The 23,626-nt window shown below is 36.9% G+C and overlaps 1 protein-coding gene across 8 annotated transcripts in view; it reads right to left on the bottom strand.

Annotated features, from left to right (window-relative positions):
• The window catches only part of UNC79 (unc-79 homolog, NALCN channel complex subunit), a 218,381-nt gene that overhangs the window by 138,915 nt on the left and 55,840 nt on the right, over positions 1–23,626 (bottom strand). For all 8 annotated transcript variants that reach the window (XM_080687550.1, XM_080687552.1, XM_080687553.1 and 5 more), the window contains 3 exons: positions 17,674–17,766; positions 13,351–13,406; positions 12,577–12,706 (listed from right to left, as the gene is read on the bottom strand). In XM_080687550.1, the coding sequence (XP_080543676.1) occupies positions 12,577–12,706; positions 13,351–13,406; positions 17,674–17,766 (279 nt within the window). The remainder of the gene's footprint in view (positions 1–12,576; positions 12,707–13,350; positions 13,407–17,673; positions 17,767–23,626) is intronic.

Genomic DNA, 23,626 nt, shown 5'->3' with positions numbered 1-23,626 from the left:
ATTACTTACAGGGGAACAAAGATAAGAATGATCGCTGATTTCTCGTCAGAAACAATGCAAGCCAGAAGACAATGGAACGACATCTTTAATAGGCTGAAAGAAAAAAACTGTCAACCTAGAATTTTATACCCAGTGAAAATATCCTTCAAAATTGAGTATGAAATAGACTATTCGAAGACAAACACTAGAGAATTTATTGCCAGCTGAGCTCCACTATAAGAAATATTAAAGAAAGTTCTTGAGGCTGAAGGAAAGCTAGGACTTATATAAAGGCAAAAAGAGTTCTGGAACTTTGTAAATATAATGAATAAAAGACTTTCTAATCATATTAACATGTTTTTAAAAGATGATTTATTGTTTAAAACAAAAATAATAGCCATGTTTTGTAAGGCCAATAATATATAGAGAAAGAATTAAAATATTTAATAACAAGAACAAAAAGGATGAGGGGGGGAAATGAAAGTGTACAGGGTTCTAACATTACATGTAAGCTAGTATAATATTTTTTAAGGAGATGGTGAAATTAAAGGTATATATTATAAATATTAAAGCAATTTTTAAAAGGATGTATACCTAGTAATTCAATACAGAGATAAAATGAAATACTAAAAATAATCCAAAAGAAGGCAAGATATTAAAAAGAAAAGAAACATAGAATATATGGGACAAGTAGAAAACAAGTACAAGATGCCAGGCTTAAGTCCAATTGTATCTGCAGTTACATTAAATGTAAATGGCCTAAACAATAATTATATTACATGTAAATGGTCTAAAAGACAGAGGTTGTCAAATAGATTTTGTTTTTTCAAAAAGCATGACTCAAATATTTGCTGCCTGTGAGCAACACTTGAAATATAAAGATAGATATATTAAAAGTAAACAGATAGAAAAATCTGTACCATTATATATGATTATCATAGCATTAGCAAATGCTAATCGTAAGAAAACTGGAGTGTCTATATAAATATCAGACAAGTAGACTCCAGGACAAAGAATATTACCAGTAATAAAGAGGAATATTTCACAATGATGATAGGGTCAATTCATCAAGATGACATAATAATCATAAATACCGTGTACATCTAATGGTAGAGTTTTAAATTATATGAAGCAAAACTGACACAAATAAGTCCATAATTCGTATTATAAATTTCACCAATCTTCTCTTAGCAATTCATAAAACAAGCAGACTGAAAATAAGTAAAAATAGAAAGCTTAAACAACATTAGCAATTTAACCTAATTAATAATGATAGAATTCTCCACGCAACCACTGCAGAATATACATTATTTTCAAGGGCACATGCAAAGTTTACTAACAAAAACAATTTTTTGACCCATAAAATAAGCCTTAAAAATGTATATGTAGCAATACATAGAGTATCATTCCTGACCACAATGAAATTAAACTAGAAATAACAAAAACATACCTGGAAAGTCACTAAATGTTTATATTTTTGAAAAACACACATCTCAATAATCCATAAATCAAAGAAGAAATCACAAGGAATATTAGAAAATATTCTGTACTAAAATACAATAAAATCACAGCATATCAAATTTGTGGGATGCAAGTAAAGCAATGTTTAAAAGGAAATTTATAGCTTTAAATTATTTTATTAGAAAATATAAAAGATTCAAACTAAATTATTTAAGTTTCTACCATACAAAAGAGAAGAAATTAAACTCCCTGTTATCAGAAAAAAGAAAATAAAGATAAAGGCATAAATCAATGAAACTGAAAGTGGAAAACCAATAGAGAATATCATAAAACCAAACATTGGTTCTTTGGCAAGTTCAATAAAATTGAAAATTCCTCTACCAAGCCTAATAAATAAAAATATAGAAAAGAAACAAATTACCAATATCAGAAATGAAAGGACATCACTGCAGATCCTACAGATATGCCAATAAATTTGATAAATTAGATGAAAATGACCACATTCCTCAAAAATCACAGATGACAAAATTATAAACTCTGGCTCAATAAAAAAAAAAAAATTTTAAATGCCCCATAACTATTAAATTGAATTCAGCAATGTAAAATCTTCCCACAAAGAAAACCTCAGATCTAGATGGATTTACCCATAAATTCTATTAACTATTTAAGAGAATAAATCCAAATCATACATAAACTCTTTCCAAAAATAGGAGAGGAGGAAACAATTCCAAATTCATTTTATGAAGTCAGGATTACTCTGTAAACAAAACCAGATGAAAGCATTACAGTAAGACTGTCAAATGACAGCAGGAAGGCTGGGTAGGGCTATTGGGCAGGGGGAGGTAAGAGATCAACCAAAGGACTTGTCTGCATGCATATAAGCATAACCAATGGACGCAAGACACTGGGAGGGGGGTGAGGGCATGTGCCGGGGGGAGGGGAGGCTGGGGGAAGGTCAATTGGGAGAAAAAAAGGAGACATATGTACTACTATTTGTAATACTTTAAACAATAAAAAAAGAAAGCACTACAGTAATATTCCTCATAAATATAGAATCAAGAACACAACAAAAAATTAGCAAATTAAGTCTGGCAGTATAATACAGCTGAAAGTGAAGAATTTATCTCAGGAATGTAAGGTTGGTTTAACAATGCAAATCAAATCAATGTAATTTACCATATTAACAGAATGGAAGTCATATGATCATCTCAAAATATATTTGAACAAAATAGGAGAAAACGCATTTGACCAAAATTAATATTCACTCATGATAAAAACTCTCAGCAAACTAAGATGAGACAGGGACTTTCTTAATCTGATTTTAGAAAAAAGCATCTGTGAAAAACCTACAACTACCATTGTATTTAATGATGAAAGCCTTAATGCTTCCTCCCCACAGGCTATGGGGGTGTGGGGGAAGATATCCATTCTCAGCACTCCTATTCAACACTGAACTGGAAATATGAGCCAGTGTAATGAGAAAAAGAAAGAGAGGAAGGAAAGGGAAAAGGAGGGAAGGAAGGAAGAAAGAGAGGGAGAAAGGGAAGGTAGGAGGCAGGCAGGCAAGCATATAAATTAGAAATAAAGAAGAAAATGTTTTAATTGTTTTTATTTTCCAGAGAGCAAAATCTTGTATACAGAAAACTTTAAGAAACTTACAAATAAGCTACAAAACTAACAAGTAAATTTAACAAGTTTTCAGGGTAAAAAATATCAATATACAAAAATCAATTAAATTTCTTTATACTGTCAATGAACAATCAGAAATTAAAATTTAAAATAATGACATTTACATCATAAAAAATATCAAATACCTAGGAATTAATTTTAAAAATAAATGCAAGAATTCTATACTGAAAACTACAGGGGGAAATTTTTAAAGACCTAAATAATGCATCATGTTCATGGATTGGAGAATATTTTGCAATGTCAATTCTTTCCAAATGGAACTATAGGTTTAATACAACCCAGATAAAAATTGCAGAAGGATTATTTTTGTAGAGATGAAAGCTGATACTAAAATATATATGGAAATGCAAAAGACCTAAAATAGCCAAGATGATCTAAGAAGAACAAAATTAGAGACTTGAACTATCTGATTTTAAGACTATAAAGCCGAAGTATTTAAGACAGTTTGCATTGGTATACAGATCAATAAAACAGAATAGAGTCCAGAAATATACCTACACATATATGACCAAAAGTACAATACAATTCAAAGGAGAAAGTATAATCTTTTCAACAAAGGGTTTTACAACAATCTATAAGGAAACAACTAAACCATACTCACCATGCACAAGAATTAAATTTCAACAGATCATAGACCTAAATGTACAAGCTAAACTAGAAAGCTGAAAGACAACATTGGAAACTATCTTCACAACCTTGGAGAAGACAAAGATTTCTTAGGCATGGAAGGCACTAACCATAAACAAAAAATTACACTTTAGTTTATAAACAACTCATGCTCCCCAAAAGGCAGTGTTAGTAAAAGCAAAAAAGCAATCCCAGACTGTACATTTAAAAAAATGCATAACAATAATAAAAAAGACAACCCAATTAATGACTATGCAAAAGTCTTCATCAAATACTTCATAAAATATCTGAATGACCAAGAAGCATATAGAAAGGTATTCAACATCAGTCATGAAATAAATACAAATTAAAGCCACAATGAGATACATACCCATGAAAATGGCTAAAATTCAAAACACTGACAGCTGTATTAGCAAGGGTGTATAGCAACTGAACCTCTCATATACTGTTGAATGAAATGTAAAATGGCATACACACTTTACAGAGCTGTTTAAAATTCTTTTATAAATTATATGACCCAGCAATTCCTCTCCTAGGTACATATTCAAGAGAAATAAATGCATATGCCTACAAGACTTGTGTAAGATGTTCACAGTAGCTTCATGTGTATTGGCCAAAAACTTGAAACAGCTAAATGTACATCAATAGCAAGGTTGAAAAACAAACTGTGGTATATACATACCATAGAATACTTACTTAGCAATAAAAAAAAAAACTACTAATATCATCAACAATACAGATTAATCTCAGTTACATTATGCTAAATGAATGAAGTAAGACAAAACAATAAATTCCTGAATCAAATGAATACAAAGTCCCCCTTATCTGCATGGGATATATTCCAAGACCCCCAGTAGATGACTGAAACCTCAAATAGTACCAAACCCTACACATACTATGTTTTATTTCTATACATACATACTTATGATAAAGGCTAATTTATGAATTAGGCACAGCAAAAAATAAACAATAACTAATAACACAATAGGACAATTATAACAACCTTATATAATAAAAGGGTAATATGCAAATAAACCAAACGGCAGAACGACCAGTGGCTATGATGCACACTGCCCACCAGGGGGCAGACATTCAACAGAGGAGCTGCCCGCTGGTGGTCAGTGAGCTCCCACAGGGGGAGCGCCACTCAGCCACAAGCCAGGCTGATGGCTGTTGAGCACAGCAGCAGTGGCGGGAGCCTCTCCTGCCTCCACTGCAGTGCTGAGGATGTCCCCTGGGGGAGCGGGCCTACCTCATCAGTCAAACATCCCCCAAAGGCTGCCAGACTGCTAAAGGCCACAGGCCGGGCTGAGGGACCCTCCCCCGACCCAGTGCACAAATGTCATGCACCGGGCCTCTAGTGTACTATAATAAAAGTTATGTAAATGTGGCATTATGAAGTAAAGTAAGGGTTACTTGAACACAAGCATTGTGATAGCACTACAGTTGATGTGATAACTCAAATGGCTACTAAGTGACATGTGCATGTAGTGTACACAGTGTGGATGCTAAACAAAGGGATGATTCACATCCTGGGTAGGATGGAGCAGAACAGCACAAGATTTCATCACACTGCTCAGAATGGCACACAATTTAAAACCAACTAATTGTTTATTTCTGAAATTTTCCCATTTAATATTTTCAGACCATGGTTGCCTAAAAGTATTTAAAACCCTGGAAGGTGAAACGGCGTAAAGGGGGAATTACTGTATATGAATTACTGTATATGAATTACTGTATATGAATTATTATAGTAGTGACTGCTTCAGGGTGGAAGGGAGGGCATTAATTGGAAAAGGGTATGCCATTAGTTTCCAGGGTGATGGAAACATTCTATTGTCTTTATCTGGGTAATAATTAAATGAGCATTACACACTTGTCAAAACTGATCCAGCCATGTACTTGATACTTGTGTGTCTTACTATATATAAAATATGCCTTAATAAAGTACTGTTATCACTAACAAAAGAGAGATAATCCCTGGCAATTTTCCAAAACTGACGAGAGACATTAAATCAAGAAGTCCTATGAAACCCCAAAAAGACATAGTAAAGCTGCTGAAAAATAAAAACAATGGATCAATCACCCAGACAGGAAATCAATAAGAAAACAGAAAGCCCTGGCTAGTGTGGCTCAGTTAGTTGGGCATCCTCCTTGCACCAAAAGGCTATTGGTTCAATTCCGGTCGGGAGCATGCAGGAGGCAGCTGATTGGATGCTCTGCTCTCACATCGATGTTTCCCTTTCTCTCTACCGCCCCCTTCCTCTCTCACTAAAAATCAATAAAAACTTTTTAAAAAATAAATAAGGAAACAGAATTTGAATACTATAGATTAGTGATTTTCAACCAGTGTGCTGCAAAAATATTTAAAACATGTAACATCTGATCATTTAGTCAGGGGCACTGACCTCTTTTTCCTTAGATTGTTAAATAAAAAAGTGACACAGCCAATACAACAATAGCCATCTAGTGTGAATGAATCAAAATTATAACTATTTTTGGTCACACTAGCAAAAAATATATTTTATGGTGTGCTGCAGAATTTTAGTAATTAGTTTCTGTGTGCCATGAGATGAAAAAGGTTGAAAACTGTTGCTATAGATCAAATGGGCCTAACATATATAAAACATTCTATCCAACGACAGTAGAGTACATATTCTTCTCATGTACACATGGAACATTTTCTAAGATAGCCCATAACATTAAGCCACAAAACAAATCCTAGTAAATTCAAGAAAACTGAAATCATACCAAGTATCTTCTCTGACCATAACAGCATGAAACTAAAAAATCATTAATAAGAGAAAAACTGAAAAACTCACAAACATGTAGAAATTAAACAACACTCTAATAAACAATCAATGGATCAAAGAAGAAAAAAGGAAATACAAGTTTCTTGAAACAAACAAATATGGAAACATATCAGAAATTATAAGGTTCAGCAAAAGCAGTCCTAAGTGGGATGTTCATGGCAATAAATGGTTACATTAAGAAGCAAGAAAAATCCCAAATAAACAACTTAACTTTATGCTTAAGAAAATAGAAGAAGAATAAACTGAGCCCAAAGTTGGCAGAAGAAAGGAAATAACAAAGATTAGAGCAGAAATTAATAAAATTGAGAACAAAAAATAATAGAAAAATAACCAAACTTATGGTTCATTGAAAAGATAAACAAAATTGACAAACCCTTAGCTAGACTAACTAAGGAAAAAAGAGAAAAGACCCAAATCAACGAATTTATAAATAAAAAAGGGGACATTACAATTGATACCACAGAAATACAAAGGCTTATAAGAGATTACTATGAACAACCATATGCCAACAAACTAGACAACCTAGAAGAACTGGAAAAATTCTTAGAAACATCCAACTTACCAAGACTGAATCAGGAAGAAATAGAAATTCTGAATAGATTAATTACTAGTAAGGAAATTAAATCCAAAATTAAAAATCTCCCAACAAAGAAAAGCCCAGGAGCAGAATACTCCACTGGTGGATTTTACCAAACATTTTTTAAGAATTAACACCAATCTTCTCAAACTCTTCCAAAACACTGGAGGAGATAACCCTCCCAAATTCATGGTTCAAGGCCATCATTATCCTGATATTGAAACCAGAATAGGACACCACTAGAAAAGAAAACTGCAGGTCAATAATTCAGGAGATGAATATAGATGCGAAAAAAAAAGTCAATCAAACACTGGTAAACCAAATTCAGCAGCACATTAAATGGATCATTCACAATGATCAGTGGGATTTATTCCTAAGATGCAAGGAATAAATCAATCAATGTGATACATCACATTAATAGAATGAAAGAAAGGAATCATATGATTATTTTAATAGACACAGGAAAAGCTTTTGACAAAATTCAACAGCCGTTTATGGTCAAAATGCTTAATAAACTAGGCATAGAAGAAAGATATCTCAATATAATAAAGACTATATACGGCAAGGCCACAGCTAACCTCATACATAATAGTGAAAGGTTGAGAACTTTTTCTCTGAGATCAGGAATAAGATAAAGATGCTCTTTCTCACCACTTGTACTCAGCATAATACTGAAATCCTAGCTAGAACAATCAAGCAAGATAAAGAAATAAAAGGTATCAGAATCAGAAAAAAAAAGGAAGTAAAATTGCCCCTTTTGCAGATGACATGATTTTATATACAGAACATCCTATAAAGACACAACCAAAAAACTGTTAGATCTAATCAATGAATTCAATAAAGTTGTGGGATACAAAATTGACATGCAAAAACCGGTAGCATTTCTATATACTAACAATGAGTATTTTAAAAATGAAATAGAGAAATTAGCCCCATTTACAATAGCATCAAAAACAATAAAATATTTAGGAATAAATTTAATCAAGGAGATGAAAGATATCTACTCGGAAAACTACAAGACACTTATGAAAGAAATCGAAGAACACAAAAATAAATGAAAAGATATCCCATGTTCATAGGTTAGAAAAAATTAATACAGTTAAAGTGTCAATACTACCAAAACCATCTATAGATTCAATACAATCCCTATCAAGAGTCCAATGGCAACTTTACAAAGTAGAAAAAACACTCCTAAAAATTACATGGAACCACAAAAAACCCCAAATAGACAAAGAAATCCCAAGAAAGGACAAACCAGGAGGCATCACACCCTTGATTTCAAATTATACTATCTATATATATAAAAGCCTAAGTGACGGGCCACCTGGCCAGTAGCTATGACACACAATGACCACCAGTGGGCAGATGCTCAACACACAGGCATGGAAACAACCGGAATGACCAGTCACTATGACGTGCACTGCGGCGGCCAACCGGCCCAATTGGGGTCCTGATTGGCACCCCCCAACCCCAACCTTCCACGACCCTCCCCCTGGCTGGCCCCACCCCTGATCAGCTCCCCCAACCCCGATTGGGGGTGTGGGGCCTGCCAGACAACCTCTTGCATCCCCTACCCCCCACTGGCCCAGTCCTGATCTGCCCCCATCACAGTGGGCCAGCCAGACCCCACCCATGCACGATTTCATGCACCAGGCCTCTAGTTTTCATCATAAAATTCTGTGAGGCTATATAATTTTTATTATTAAAATATTTAGGGTTGCAGTGCACTCTAAATACTGATGATACCCTTTACTTCATCCTTCACTGCAGCAGGCATTGCAGAAATTTCTAATGCTCCAGCTAAAGTTTCACTAAGGAACTAAATTGAGAGAAGTGACATCACACTGTTATACCAAAAAAATGTGAGTGTTCAATGAAGATAATCTAGGTTCAAATTCAAGCAGTGTTTCCTTATTATTGTGTGAATTTAAGGATGTTAGTTAAACTATGCCCCACTCTTTGTTGTAACATTGAAATAAGAGAACCTACCTCTCAAGATTTTTGTGAAAATTAATTGAGAAAATGTCTGTAAAACCTAATATGGTCTTGGTACATAATTTTTGTTCAATTAAGAGAATGCTAAAATATTAAATGAGACAATAAACAGCTAGAACAATGCCTGACAAGCAGACAATGCTAGATAAATAGTAATATACAGACGAGAATGGTTAATTTTTTCCATGATCTCTTGTTTTCTGCATAGAATGCCATGATCCCCTAGAATGGGAGTTCCCAGAGAGCTGCTTTCCCAGGACCTTGGACAGTGCCTGGCAAGTAGGCAAATAATGACGCTGTTGAAAAAATGGAAGTGTGTGGAGGTGTGATTACAAGGTTGGACCGAAGAATGAATGCCTGTACACAGAAACTCCTGTTCAGATAGGCAAGAGAAGAAGAAAGAGTCACTCTGATCTTAGTTGGCAGAGGCTGAGCTATTCTGGGGAGACAGGTTTGTCTGGCTCTTTCAAGAGGGTGTGGTCACCCGGGAAACAGAAGCATCTGTCAGTTTCCCGGGGGATTCTGGGACGCTCTGAACAGGCCAATCTTACCATGTGGTTTCTCCATTTAAAACCTGACGTGTTTTCCCTTGGCCTTTAGGATGAAATCCAATCTCCTTCATAGGCCCTGCCAGGCTTTCCGCTTACCGGTGTCCCTTCACTGTCTGGCTGCATAGCGACTTTTTCCAGTAACTAAAATACTATCATGCAATCTTTGGCCTCAAGTCTGAACCCATGCAGTTCCTTCTGCCTCAATCTCACTTTTTATCTATTAATGATTCACTCCCTTAGTGATGTCTAGAGTGTGCATCTCGTTCAGGTATCAGCTTACATGTCACTCACTAAAGAACCTTTCTTGACAACTCAACCTTCCGCAAATTTGCCCACCATCAGGGTGAGGTCAGAGGTCCCTCCTGTGTGTTCCCACAGCTCTCTATACATTTGACCCTTGAACAACCCAGCTTTAAACTGTAGGCTATTAATAGTGGGTCCACTTACACATGGATTTTTTTTTTCAATAAATACTGTAAATGTATTTTTTCTCTCATGATTTTCTTAACATTTTCTTTTCTATAGTTTATTTTAAGAATACAGTATATAATACATATAACATATAAAATATGTGTTAAACGACTGTAATATGTAAGGTTTCCCATCAACAGTAGGCTACTAGTAGTTAAGTTTTAGGGGAGTCAAAAGTTATGCATAGATTTTCAACTGTAAAGAGGGTGAGGAAATTGGCACCCCTAACTCCTGTGCCATTCAATGGCCAATTGTATTTGCTCTACCTTAGTACTTACCACACCATAAGGTAGTTTCCTGGTCTTTCCCCCACAATGGAATGTACACACCAAGATATCAGTGATTTTAGTATGGTTTTTCATCATATTACCAATGCCTCGAATAATGCCCTGCTAATAGTAGATACCGCGTAAGAATGTGATGAATAAATGAACGAGTTTTCATGTCTAGATTGTATTAAGTTCCATAAGATCTGGTTTTGTGTCAGAAAACACAGGGCCTTGCACATTAGAGTTACTCTTTAAATATTTACCAAGTAAATACCTTTCATTTAATACTGGTTACCCATTCATACATCCTGTAAATGCTTATTTCATAGATCTACTGAGAAGAGTTGGTATCAAATATTTCAGTCATTTTACCTTTTATTTTATTAATGATTCCAACTATTTTTGCTTTTATATTCAAATTATCCAGTTAGCAATACTTCAATATTCTCTACTATAGTTGATATAAAACACCAATAATATCAATTTTCATTCTTTTAAAAATTACTATCTACCTTCATTGATTTAATTAATACAGGCAGTCCTCAGGTTATGTCGGACTCGACTTACGTCGTTTTGTGGTTACGTCGCCATCTCCCATTTACAGTATTTATTAAAAAAAAAAAAGTTCCGTCATTTCGACATATGTACATATGTGCTTTATGTTTTTTATTATTTATTTACCACAAGTAAAGGTCAGGAACTGTTATCTTTCTTTTAAATTTTTTTTACTGTTTCACTTCATTACTGCTGTGTATGTGCTCCATGTTAGTGACATAGGTGCTTATATAGGCGGGTTCCGACTTACGGCGAAAATCGCGTTACGTCGCGCTGTAGGAACAGATCTCTGATGTAACCCAAGGACTGCCTGTATTAATGTTACCACTACAGCCAATACTATTTGTTCTAACAATTGGCTTTCATCAGGAACATAAGGAACAGAATTAAATTAAATGCCCTCTGAAACACCTCCAATGGCCTTAGGAAAGACAAAAGATGCCAAGAAAATGGGTTCTAGAACATCAGTACACAAGAACCTGAATAAAAGCTAACTTTGCCAAAACATCCACCTCTGCCATTTTCAGAAAGCTATGTCTACAATTAAGTGTAGGGAGAAGGTAGTCAAGGGCGTCTGAAACTCTATTAGCCATAGGTTGCTCTCTGATTTTATATTATACTAGAGGCCTGGTGCACTAAATTCGTGCATGGGAGGGTGGGGTCCCTTAGCCCAGCCTGCACCCTCTCACAATCCAGGACCCCTTGGGGGATGCCCATAGGAATCGGGCCTAAACCGGCAGTCAGACATTCCTCTTGCAATCCAAGACCACTGGCTCCTAACCACTGGCCTGCCTGCCTACTTCATTGCCCCTAACTACTTTGCCTGCCTGCCTCATCACCCCTAACTGCCTCTGCCTGCCTGCCTGATCACCCCTAACCACTCACCTGTCTGCCTGATCACCCTTAACTGCTCGCCTGCCTGCCTGATTGCCCCTAACCACTCTCCTGCCTGCCTGCCTGATCACCCCTAACCGCCTCTGCCTCGGCCCCAGCCACCGCGGCTTCATCCGGTCATTTAGCTGTCTGGTCTATTTAGCATATTACGCTTTTATTATTATAGCTAAACATAATCCACAACATAGGACCTGGGTTAGTTTGGGTTTTTTTAATAAATATATGTCTTTATATTTAAATTCAATGTTTACTTCTCAGTTATTAATGACAACAATATTCAGCAATTGTTGACTCTTCCCCGTCCAACTAGGCTATCAAGGTCATTTAATTGGTACTTAGTGTATGAACTGGTAATGCTGAACATGCTCCAAATTTTCTCATCAGAACAGAATTAGCCACCTGGAGTTTTGCTACATGGTGAGCAAATGTGCAGCATTACCGCTCACACCTTTGCAGTGATTAACATCAGTAGTAATTAAGACCACAGAGTAGGTGTGGCAAATGAGACTGAGACTTACACTATGGTGTCATGAAATTAATTTTCATTATTTTATACCACCTAGTTTCAGAGAGGATTTATGACAATGTCTAAAGGCACATAAATATAATCCAGCAAGATAAAAAATATATAAGTAGGTGAGGCAAATGTGGCATAGGAGAAATAAAGACGGGGCATCACAGGGCTATTCTCTTACCTGTGTACTGCAAGCCCCTGTATTCGCTTATTGCCCCAGGAGGTTTTAAATTGGGCCAGTAATGGAACAGCATTTGCACAGCTGGCGGTTTCACTTGTGAAGGGCCATAGGCGATCACGTACAAAAGATCCTGAAGGAAACAGGAAGCATATTTTGACTTAGCATGATCAAATAAAAATAAAGGTAGCTCATTCAACAGTACCAAAGCAGTAAACATTTCAATAGAGGGGTTGAGGTGGTTAATTCCCTTAGAATCTCATCAACCAGTTTAGATCATATTAAAACATTATTTTTGTTATTTACTTACTGGTCCTGTAAATAAACTCCCCCAGGCAGAGTTCATATGTACATTATCTCTTAACAAATTCTCTACTCAGAGTGATATCAAAGACAGATTTTAGAACAACATAAGCCAGTTTGCTAAACAGTGCATTTTTAAAATATAACACATTTTGCAACAATTCACATCTATTTGAAAGCAGATGGGTTCTTAAGCAACCTTTCAAATTAAATAAAATTGTCATATAATATAGTATTTGCTAAATTCCAAGAATAAAAGATACTCAATTACTTTTTCTGTCAAGCTACTTGTTCAAGATCATTCCTTTTCTAAATGATAATTAACCAGTAAGGAAAGAATTATAGGGTCTGCCACACCAATATAATAAAACATCAATAAATTTTACCTACAAATACTTTCAAAATGCAAACTATTTTTACTACATTATATAAATTAAGTTTGTGGCTATGAGTTAAATGTGGTCCAAAACTTACTTTCCAGACTTCATGTTTATATTTCATGAGGCATTCCAATAATTGACAATGATACACTGTAAGGAAGGAAATGTAATTTGAACATTAAATATAAGTACCAGATAAAACATCCTCTGAGATTTAATAAACTATACTAGTAAGACCTTCACTCTATTCATTAAATTAGAAACTACTTATTTCCATATATTCATACTTTTCAAAAAATCATTTAAGCCCTTGACTTTCCCAAGCTTTATTCCAAGATCCTTGAAAGTATATTTCATTCATCTTATCAACAAAGGAAATATTAAGAAAAATCACTAGTAATCATACCTTTATAACACAAACTTTTATCAATGTAATAAAGAACTACATAGGGAAAAATAGCAGAATAGGATCATAACAAAAGGCCATATTGATTGAGCATTCATTATGCCAGGTATTGTGCTAAGAGCTTTACTTGTATTATCTCATAACCACCATGTTGCAGCTAATAAACTGAGACTTAGTTTCCTACCTTGCCCAAGTTAGAACAGCAAGTCACAGAATGATGGATTAGAATGTGAATCTTATCATTTGATTTCCAATTCCATCTCCTGATGAATGCTTAAAAGCTACACAGCAGCAAGCTTCTTTGATTTGCCTATGCTTACTTAGGTAACAAAGATGCTGTTGCCTAGTTAGATAGCTGTTTTTTACCTTCCCTAATCCATCTTCCAACCCTATTATTTCCCTTCCCAGAAGACCCTACTTACTATATCAATTAAAATTGTATCCATATTTTAAGACCCATACTTTGTTCAAGTGGCATGAAACCTTTCCTAGTCCTTTTATTTTTTTTAATGTATTTTTATTGATTTCAGAGAGGAAGTGAGAGCGAGAGAGAGATAGAAACATCAGTGATGAGAGAGAATCATGGGTGGGCTGCTTCCTGCACGCCCCACACTGGGGATGGAGCCCGCAACCCAGGCATGTGCCCTGACCGGGAATCGAACCGTGACCTTCTGGTTCATAGGTCAACGCTCAACCACTGAGCCACACTGGCCGGGCTTTCCTAGTCCTTTTAATCTACAAAGTTCTTGATTTCTGATGAATTAATACTATCTACAGTATTTATTTTGTATGTTTCACATACTACTTTATATTGCAAATTAATGATTTATGTGAATATGCCTAATCTTCCCAACTAGATATAATCTCCATGAAGCAAGCACCATCCTATATAATAAAAGCCTAATATGCTAGTGTCCGGTCGTCCAGTTGGCCATTCAACCAATCAAAGCTTAATATGCTAATGATATGATAAGGCTGCTCAACTGCTTGCTCTGACATGCACTGACCACCAGGGGGCAGTCGACCGGTCGACCAGTCGCTATGACGTGCACTGACCAGTGGGGACAGACCCTCCAACCAGTAGATTAGCTTGCTGCTGGTGTCCAAACGATCAAGACTGAGCAAGACGGGCTGGACATGCCCTGGAGCCCTCCTGCAGTCCCTCCCTGGCTTGCCAACCTCCCATATCCCTCCCTGGTCCCAATCGTGCACCAGTGGGGGTCCCTCAGCCTGGTCTGTGCCCTCTCCCAATCTGGGACCCCCGGGGGATGTCAGAGAGCCAGTTTTAGCCCGATGGCAGAACGACTGATTGCTATGACACACACTGACCACCAGGGGGCAGACACTCAATGCAGGAGCTGCCCTCTGGTGGTCAGTGAAGCAGCATTAAGGATGTCGGGCCTAAGCCGTCAGTCAGACATTCCCTGAGGGCTCCCAGACTACGAGAGGGCACAGGCTGGCTGAGGGACCCCCCATCTAGTGCATGAAATTCGTGCACCGGGCTTCTAGTATCTTACATTTCTGATGGTTTTCCCAATGCCTAAATGCACAAAACTGTGTACAGAGGATTTACTCAACAGAACTTTTAGTTGAACAAAGGCTACAAGGACCAAGCTGCCTCTTGCTGTCTCCCCCAAGGAAAATTAAAACAATAGGATGATGACCTACCACTTGGTCCCAGAGTGCCTCCTGATGGATATCACTTCACTTCTTAACAGTTTCCCACATTGCAAGACTGGATTGGGGTTCCAAATGCAATTGTTACTATAGAATTAACTTTTGGCTATAAACATTCCCCCATGAATAGATGACAATATAGAATTAGAAATCACAGAAGTAATTCTATATGATAAAGATACAGGCATAGAAATAATAGAAGTAATTCTATATGATCAAGGCGGTTTCCCTGTGAAACATTCAACTCCAAGAAGATGACAGATTGTAACAATCCCATTACTATTTACTGAGCATTTACAATGTGACCATTACTATGCTAAGTAAGCATTTTACATATGCTTTAATTCATTAAATGCTTGCAATGGCATTTTAAGGCACTGCAGGAGGAATTATTCCCATTTTATAGAAATTTTATGAGGAAACTTAGTCTTAAGGTGGTTAAAAACGGTGCTCAAGGTTAAGCTAACTGGCAATTTGCAGGTGAGCTCAGATGTGAACCCACATACATCTAACCTCAAAGCACATGATTTTACCCACATTGCTTTACTGCCTTCCAACTTAGAAATTAGGACCAAAGCCTCATGATGAGACTTCAATTAATTAGATTTCAAATGAAGGATTTTTTCCAGAACACAATATATAATATAAATGACATTTTGAGGGTACTTTAAGCCAAACAGGGTGAGACATGAGATATAACTCCCAAAATAAATATATTTTAATTAAACTCATATAATCATAAGGGATTTCATAATTAAAGGATGATGCTCCATACAAAAAGCATGAGAGTTTTTTAATAAAAAATATGTTTTCCTTATCATCCAGAGTCAAAAACTCCATTATTATTTACTACTAGAGGCCCAGTGCATGAATTAGTGCATGGGTGGGGCCCCTTGGCCTGGCCGGTGATCGGCTGATTGGGGCCACAGGAGGTTGGCTATGGGAGCGCACTGACCACCAGGGAGCAGCTCCTGCATTGAGCATCTGCCCCTTGGTGGTCAGTGCACGTCATAGCGACCAGTCAACCAGTCATTCAGTCGCTTATGCTTTTATATAGAGAGAGTAGAGGCCCAGTGCACGAAATTTGTGCATGGGGGGGTCCCCTCAGCCTGGCCTGCACCCTCTCGAAATCCGGGACCCCTCAGGGGATGTCCGACTGCCAGTCTAGGCCCGATTCACAGTGGATTGGGCCTATACCAGCAGTCAGACATCCCTCTCACAATCCAAGATCGATGGCCCCTATCTGCTCGCCTGCCTGTCTGATTACCCCTAACCACTCGCCTGCCTGCCTGATCACCCCTAACCACTCTGCCTGCCTACCTGATCGCCCGTAAGCACTCTGCCTGCCTGATCACCCCTAACCACCTCTGCCTACCAGATCACCCCTAACCACCTCTGCCTACCTCCCTGATCGCCCCTAACTGCTTGCCTGCCTGCCTGCCTGATCGCCCCTAACTGCTCACTCGAGGGCCGTGGTCATTCTGGTCTCTAGTCGTTCTGGTCATTCCGCCATTTCAGTCGCTGGGATTTTATTGTATAGGATGTAGTTAATTTACTATGTAATTAAGTAGAAGGTTGAAAACTGTGCTATCAAATTGGTTCACTTTCCAAATAAACATCAAATAAAAATAAAAATTGTCATATCTTAGCATGTGTCTCCAACAGTCCCTTTTTAGGTTAGTTTCCCAAAGTTCATCTGCAATTATACAGATGTACAGAAATCAAACAGAGTAAATCATATGAGACCTGTCCAACATCACTAGTAATCAAATAAATACAAACTGCAACAAGATATTATTTCCACCTGTCCAACTCTATACAAATTTTATAATACTCAATGACAGGTAACATATACTTTCATATGTAATTAGTGAGACTACTGAAATTTTTTCAAGTCCTTTAACCCATTAATCCCTCTTTTATAAATGTATTCTAAGGAAATAATCAGAAATGTACTAAAAGATTTATGTTCTAGGATACTTGTGTGGCATTAAAGTAGTGAATTCACAAATGATTTTCTTTAATTATCAGAATTGCCGGTGATTTTTATATTTCTAAGTCAACTATTCATGTATATTTATATTTAATCAATTTCTAGGCAATGTTCTAAAATTGTGTCCTCAACATTCTTGCAAGATTGCTACTAATAGCAACAATATATTTTATTGAAAGGGAAAGGAAAATTTATTTCAACTCAGAAGTCTATTTTCTAACACATCTTCACTTGTCTATCCACCAAGCACAGTTCTTTTCATGAATTTCTAGCCTATGTGTTTGATCTCTTGTTTAATTATTGGTTTTGGAACTAGTCAAGTCACCCAAATTTCCACTTACCTGGGTTGGATGTGTACTGCATTGCAATCATTAGCATGGATGACGCAGAGAGATTAACATGGGCAGGAACTCCTTCTCTCCTTGAGGAACCCACTGAAATCAAAATATTTTTTATTAGATATAATACACACACACACACACATACACACACACACACACACATACATACACACACACATACATACACACACACACACACACACACACACACACACATACATATATATATATATATATATATATATATATATACTTGCTACTTTTGCATAGAGCATGAAAGCTGAGAAGAAACTTTTTCTTTAAAAGTCCCAACTATATTAATGGACATTTTGCACAAATAACACTACAAATTTTGTCCTGGCACGGTAGCCAGCATTTAGTGAGAATCCACAAGGAGCAGGAACCGTGCCAGAAAGTGATGTAATGGCTTATCAGAGCTGTACTGAGATGTGATCTCTGCTCCCAAGATGTTTGTATCTGGGTGGAAAAGCAAGAAAAAACAGAATCCTCCATATACCCAGGTATAAAGGCATGTTGAAGGCTATACCAATAAGAAAGTAAAGATAAAAGGTTTCTGAACCCAACTTGAATTCATTAACTTTTAGAGATTCAGATAAAATAATAGTCTACTTACAGTGAGTACCTTATTAATTTAGTTACACAAAACTTAAATCATGTATTTTCAAATAGTACATTAATTAAAAAATTTTTTCAACTCTCATGTCATTAAAAAATTTTATTCAAACCTTCACATGTAACTTAACCATTAGCATCTTCATCACCACGAGAGCCACTTTTTTAGTTTTCCAAAGCTTACCATCTTCAGATCCATCTGAGTTGTTTTAAATAAAGCACTTTTTGATTCTGTGAATAACAGTGCTGCTGCACATTTCATCCTGTGCCACAAGCATGAAATTGCAAAGCAAGTTGGTTTCTTCAAAATTCATCTTATAGCTGCAGAATCATGTTCTCCAGGTAATAACTTAAGACACCTTTAAGTGGCTTGTTTACAATGACATCCAACTATATTAAATTTCTTTCTGTGTCTTTTTTTTAATAGAATTTATCAGGTAACCCCAATAAGCATTCAAATCTAGCACTGATTGAAGTCATTCAGGGTAATATATTATCTCCAACAAGTACTTTATTATTCTAAACCCAGTAATTGAGGGAGGATCCACAATAGAAGAAACTTTATAAGGACTCAAATATAAAGTGAATTTCTTTTCTCAGAGATCATTGCAGAAGCAGGAGAAAACTCTCCTATATCTGAGCTTGTGTGGAAAATTGTCAAGAAAGCATGATTAGCCTGGCCAGCATGGCTCAGAGGTTGAGTGTCAGACTCATGAACCAGGAGGTCACAGTTCAGTTCCTGTCAGGGCGCATGCCTGGATTACGGGCTCAATTCCCAGTGTGGGGTGTGCAGGAGGCAGTCCATCAATGATTCTCTGTCATCATTGATGTTTCTATCTCTCTCCTTCTACCTTCTTCTCTGAAATCAATAAAAATATTTAAAATTTTAAAAAATGAAAGCATGATTACAACAGTGGACAGTGTGTATAACACCTTCAGAAAGTCAATTCTCAATTTCCTACGCATCATGGACAAGTCCATGAACATGAACAACAAAAAAAGCAGATAAAACAGACTGTCAAATTACAGCAGGAAGGCTGGGGAGTGTTGGGGAGGAGGAAAGGACTTGTATGCATGCATATAAGCACACCAATGGACACAAGACACTAGGGTGGCGGGGGGCGGGTGGGGGGGAGATGAGGGTATGCGACAGGGGGTAGGGGAAGCTGGGGGAAGGTCAATGGGGGGGGAAGGAGATTTATGTCCTACTATATGTAATACTTTAAACAATAAAATAAAATTTAAAAAAAGAAGAGTTCAGTAAAACTAAAAAAAAGCAGATAATTTTAAAATCTGCTTTATTTTATTTTACTTTATTCTATATCAAGTGTAATATGTGGAAATAATATCTCACCTACAGCCAAAAACAATAAAACAACTTACTATAAAAGCACATACATAGAAGTAACATTCAAACACTAATAAAAGATTTGTCCTAAAGTAGACAAAGAAATTTACCATGAATCTTTTTTTTTTTTTTTTTACATAAAAGATTTTGAGCACCACAGTAGATGGTGCTCAAATGAACAAACAAATAAAACAGGTCTATAATTAAGTTCCATTTCCTTGAGATTGCTTTTTATTCATCAATTGCAGCTGGGCTGCTGCTAACCCACCACATAGGTGATATTCAGGTAGATAAATTAGTTTGGCTATACAATACCAATAAGTTTAATAATTACACAAAGATGTGGAGATCAATTCATTGCTATTACATGATAAAGTTGACTAATCAAAAATGATTGATCAAAGAAGGACTTTGAGCCAAATCCTAAAGAACAAGATGCAGTTGTTCTCAGACTTGAGCCAGAGAGTTGGTTCAAATTCAGCATTTGGGGGCCCATATCCACAGGGCCTAACTCAGTTTGGAAACAGGAAAGTGCCTTATATATAAGCACAACAAATGATTCTAATGCAAATGAACCTTGGACCTCCATTTGACAAGTACTGCTAGAGAGATGAGAAATAAAACAGAAAACACTTAGTAAGGGGTCCAGGTGTGGGAGGAATAATTGCTTGCCCCTTGTGCCCTTTGTTTAAGGAAAAAAAAGAAAATCTCAACAAAAAATAATTCCATTCCTTTCGGGACAATGGTTTTCACCTTGGTTTAAATTCATCTCAAACTTTTTAATAATGTGCATTTCTAAACAATGAAAACTACTATTAAGGGAGGCTGAGAATCACTATGCCTTGAGGCCTTTAAAAATGGGAGGGATGCCCAGGTGCCTCAGATGATTTAGGTGAAGTATATTTATGGAACAGCCCAAATGAATCAGTGACCTTTGGATGTCCCTCCTATCCCTACAAAGCCATGCTCTCCCTCAAGTATGGTCAACCACAAAGTCAAAAGTGCTCCCTTGGCTCAAGCCCTAGGAAACTGGCTCCAATGCTTATATAAACAGATGGTGCCTTGCAATTTCTTAGCCTTCTAACAGACTGAATAAAATCATCGCAATTCTAATCTAATAAACATGCACAGGCACACATCATTTATTGAATCTTGTTAAAAAGCATGATGTAAACAGATGTGTTGCTTGTCCCCATGGGGGTGCAAAAGGCCACAGCTACATACAATGGAAGGAAGAAGAAAATTAATCAAAATAAAAATATTTTTATACATAATATTGTGCTCAGGAAATATAATCAAGTTTTTAGACCTATTTCCTGATCCTCTCAGCACCATCAGAATAACCAGCACCACCACGCCCTCCCTTTATGAACAATAACAATTCCCTAATCTGTTCCTGCATTTCATAATTCCTAATATATTATCATATACAGGTCTTATATGATTCTCGCAAAAAAAAAAAGTATATGGAAAAACCATTTTATAAAAGAGAAATCAAATTATTTGCATGAGAACACCAACTTAATTATCAGGACTATAGCCCAAATCGCCTGACTTCATAGCCAATGCTCTAGTCACTTATTCAGTCAAGAAGTATTTTAAGCCCTGGCCAGGTGGCTCAGTTTGTTGGAGCATCATACAGTGCACCAAAAGGATACGGGTTCAATTCCTGGTCAGGGCACATGTCTAGGTTGTGGGTTCTATCCCAGCCAATCAATGTTCTCTCTCTCTCCATATTCTTGGGTGAGGATTTTTTTTTAAACTATTTTTTCTCCTTGTGCCAGGCATTGTTTAAGGCCCTGGAGACACAGCTATATACAAAGCAAGCAAGTCTTTGTCCTTTTGGAGCTTAAATGCTAAAGCTGTGCTATCCAATATGATAGCCATAGCCACATGTGGCTGTTTGCCCGGGGAGGGAGGGCAGAAGGAGGTGGAGGAGGCCATAGGGGAAATAAGTGGTGATGGATGGAGACTTGACTTGGGGTGGTGAACACACAATGCAGTGTGCAGATGATGTGTTGTAGAATTGTGCACCTGAAACCTGTTAGAACAATTACTGTTATGATACAACAAACTGCAGGGGGAGGTGGGAATTCCATTTCTATGAAAAAAGCTCCTATAAATTTATTGAATTTCAAGTCCCGCCTGTGGTTGCCTTGGCAGGGCCAAACCAAATGATTCTAAGAGCCATATAAGGATGTTCCCCACCCCTGGTATATGCTTAGGTAACTTACACTATACAAAGGCTATTCCTATATATTATTTCAAACATGGGATGTAGACAGAGAAGGTTATGATTATTCACAATTTTACAAATAGGGAAATTAAAAGTTCAATGAGGTTAAGAGATCTGTAGTCAAAGGAAAACAATTCAGCATTTCTGGATTCTTATTTCCAAAACATTTCCCCCAATTCAACAATAAACTCTTAAAATATGGTAGGCCTACCTCACTAAAAACAATCACTAGCCAATAAAGCAGAATTTATACATAAAAAATTACTTAAAAACCATCAATATCTTATTTTGGTTTTTTACTGTCTTTTAAAATATGTTTATTAGATTTGGGGAGACCACAGGAACGTAACACACATCCTCTGTAGTGTTAGTAGAATAAAAAATAATCCAGGGCCAATGGTCAGGAACCAGGTATTCAATTAAGTCAGACAAATGCTTTGAAGTCAATGCAAAGATCTGAATGAACCTTTATTTTTCCTGAGGGTAAGTGACTTTGGGGGTAAATTTATTTTTAATATATATTTTATTGATTTCAGAGAGGAAGGGAGAGGTAGAGAGAGCTAGAAACATCAGTGATGAGAGAGAATCATTGATTGGCTGCCTCCTGCATGCCCCCTACTGGGGCTCGAGCCTGCAACCTGGAATCGAGCCTGCATGTGCCCTTGACTGGAATCGAACCCAGAACCCTTCAGTCCCCAGGCCGATGCTCTATCCACTGAGCCAAGCCAGCTAGAGCTTTGGGGATAAATTTAACTTAGAAAAGAAACTAGACGAGACTGCATAGTCCTGGCTACCAAGATACACCAGAAGCATCTTTCACTGATATAACTGTTCAGCTTTATTATTATCTTTGAAATAACATAGCCTACATCGATTAATGTTCATTAGGGATCAGCTTTTTCTCTTCTCTGCCAAAGTATCATCTTCCCACCAACCATATTTCAATTCAGTCCACAAATCACAGATTCTTTATTGGAAAAAGAGAGGTTTCCATGGTGAAATGCAAATGATTTTTTCAGTTCTCGGTAACTCCTTAATATATCTACCTAATAGCCCTGACCGGTTTGGCTCAGTCGATAGAGCGTTGGCCTGCGGGCTGAAGGGTCCCAGGTTCAATTCCAGTCAAGGGCATGTACCTTGGTTGCAGGCACATCCCCAGTGGGGAGTGTGCAGGAGGCAGCTGATCGATGTTTCTCTCTCATCGATGTTTCTCACTCTCTATCCCTCTCCCTTCCTCTCTGTAAAAAAAAAAAAATCAATAAAATATATTTAAAAAAAAATATATATATATATATAAGTGTGTGTATATATATATATATATATATATATATATATATACATACACACACCTAATAAAAGAGTAACATGGTAATTGACCATACCGTGACACCCACCAGACAATCAGGAGTGAGTATGCAAATTAACCCAACAAAGATGGAAGGTTGATTTGCATACACAGGTGCCCAGCAGAGGGCGGGACGCTTGTGTCGCCATGGCGACGACACAGGTGTTCTGCACCACCCCAGCCACTCCAGGCCTCTGGGCAGTGTGGGAAGGCAGAAAGGCAACTCCGGCCAGAGCGAAGGTGGGTGGCAGCCAGGAGAACGAAGGCCCATTCTTGCACAAATCTTCATTTGTGCATCGGGCCATTAGTATGTGTGTGTGTGTGTATATATATATATTATAAGCAAAGCCTACTGCACAAACTTGGAATAAAAAGAAGTATATCTTATTTA

The sequence above is a fragment of the Plecotus auritus genome (genome assembly GCF_963455305.1).
Source record: "Plecotus auritus genome assembly, chromosome: 1".
Taxonomy (NCBI): Eukaryota; Metazoa; Chordata; class Mammalia; order Chiroptera; family Vespertilionidae; genus Plecotus; species Plecotus auritus.
The sequence above is the reverse complement of the archived record's forward strand: the minus strand, read 5'-3'. Positions and strand labels throughout refer to the sequence as shown.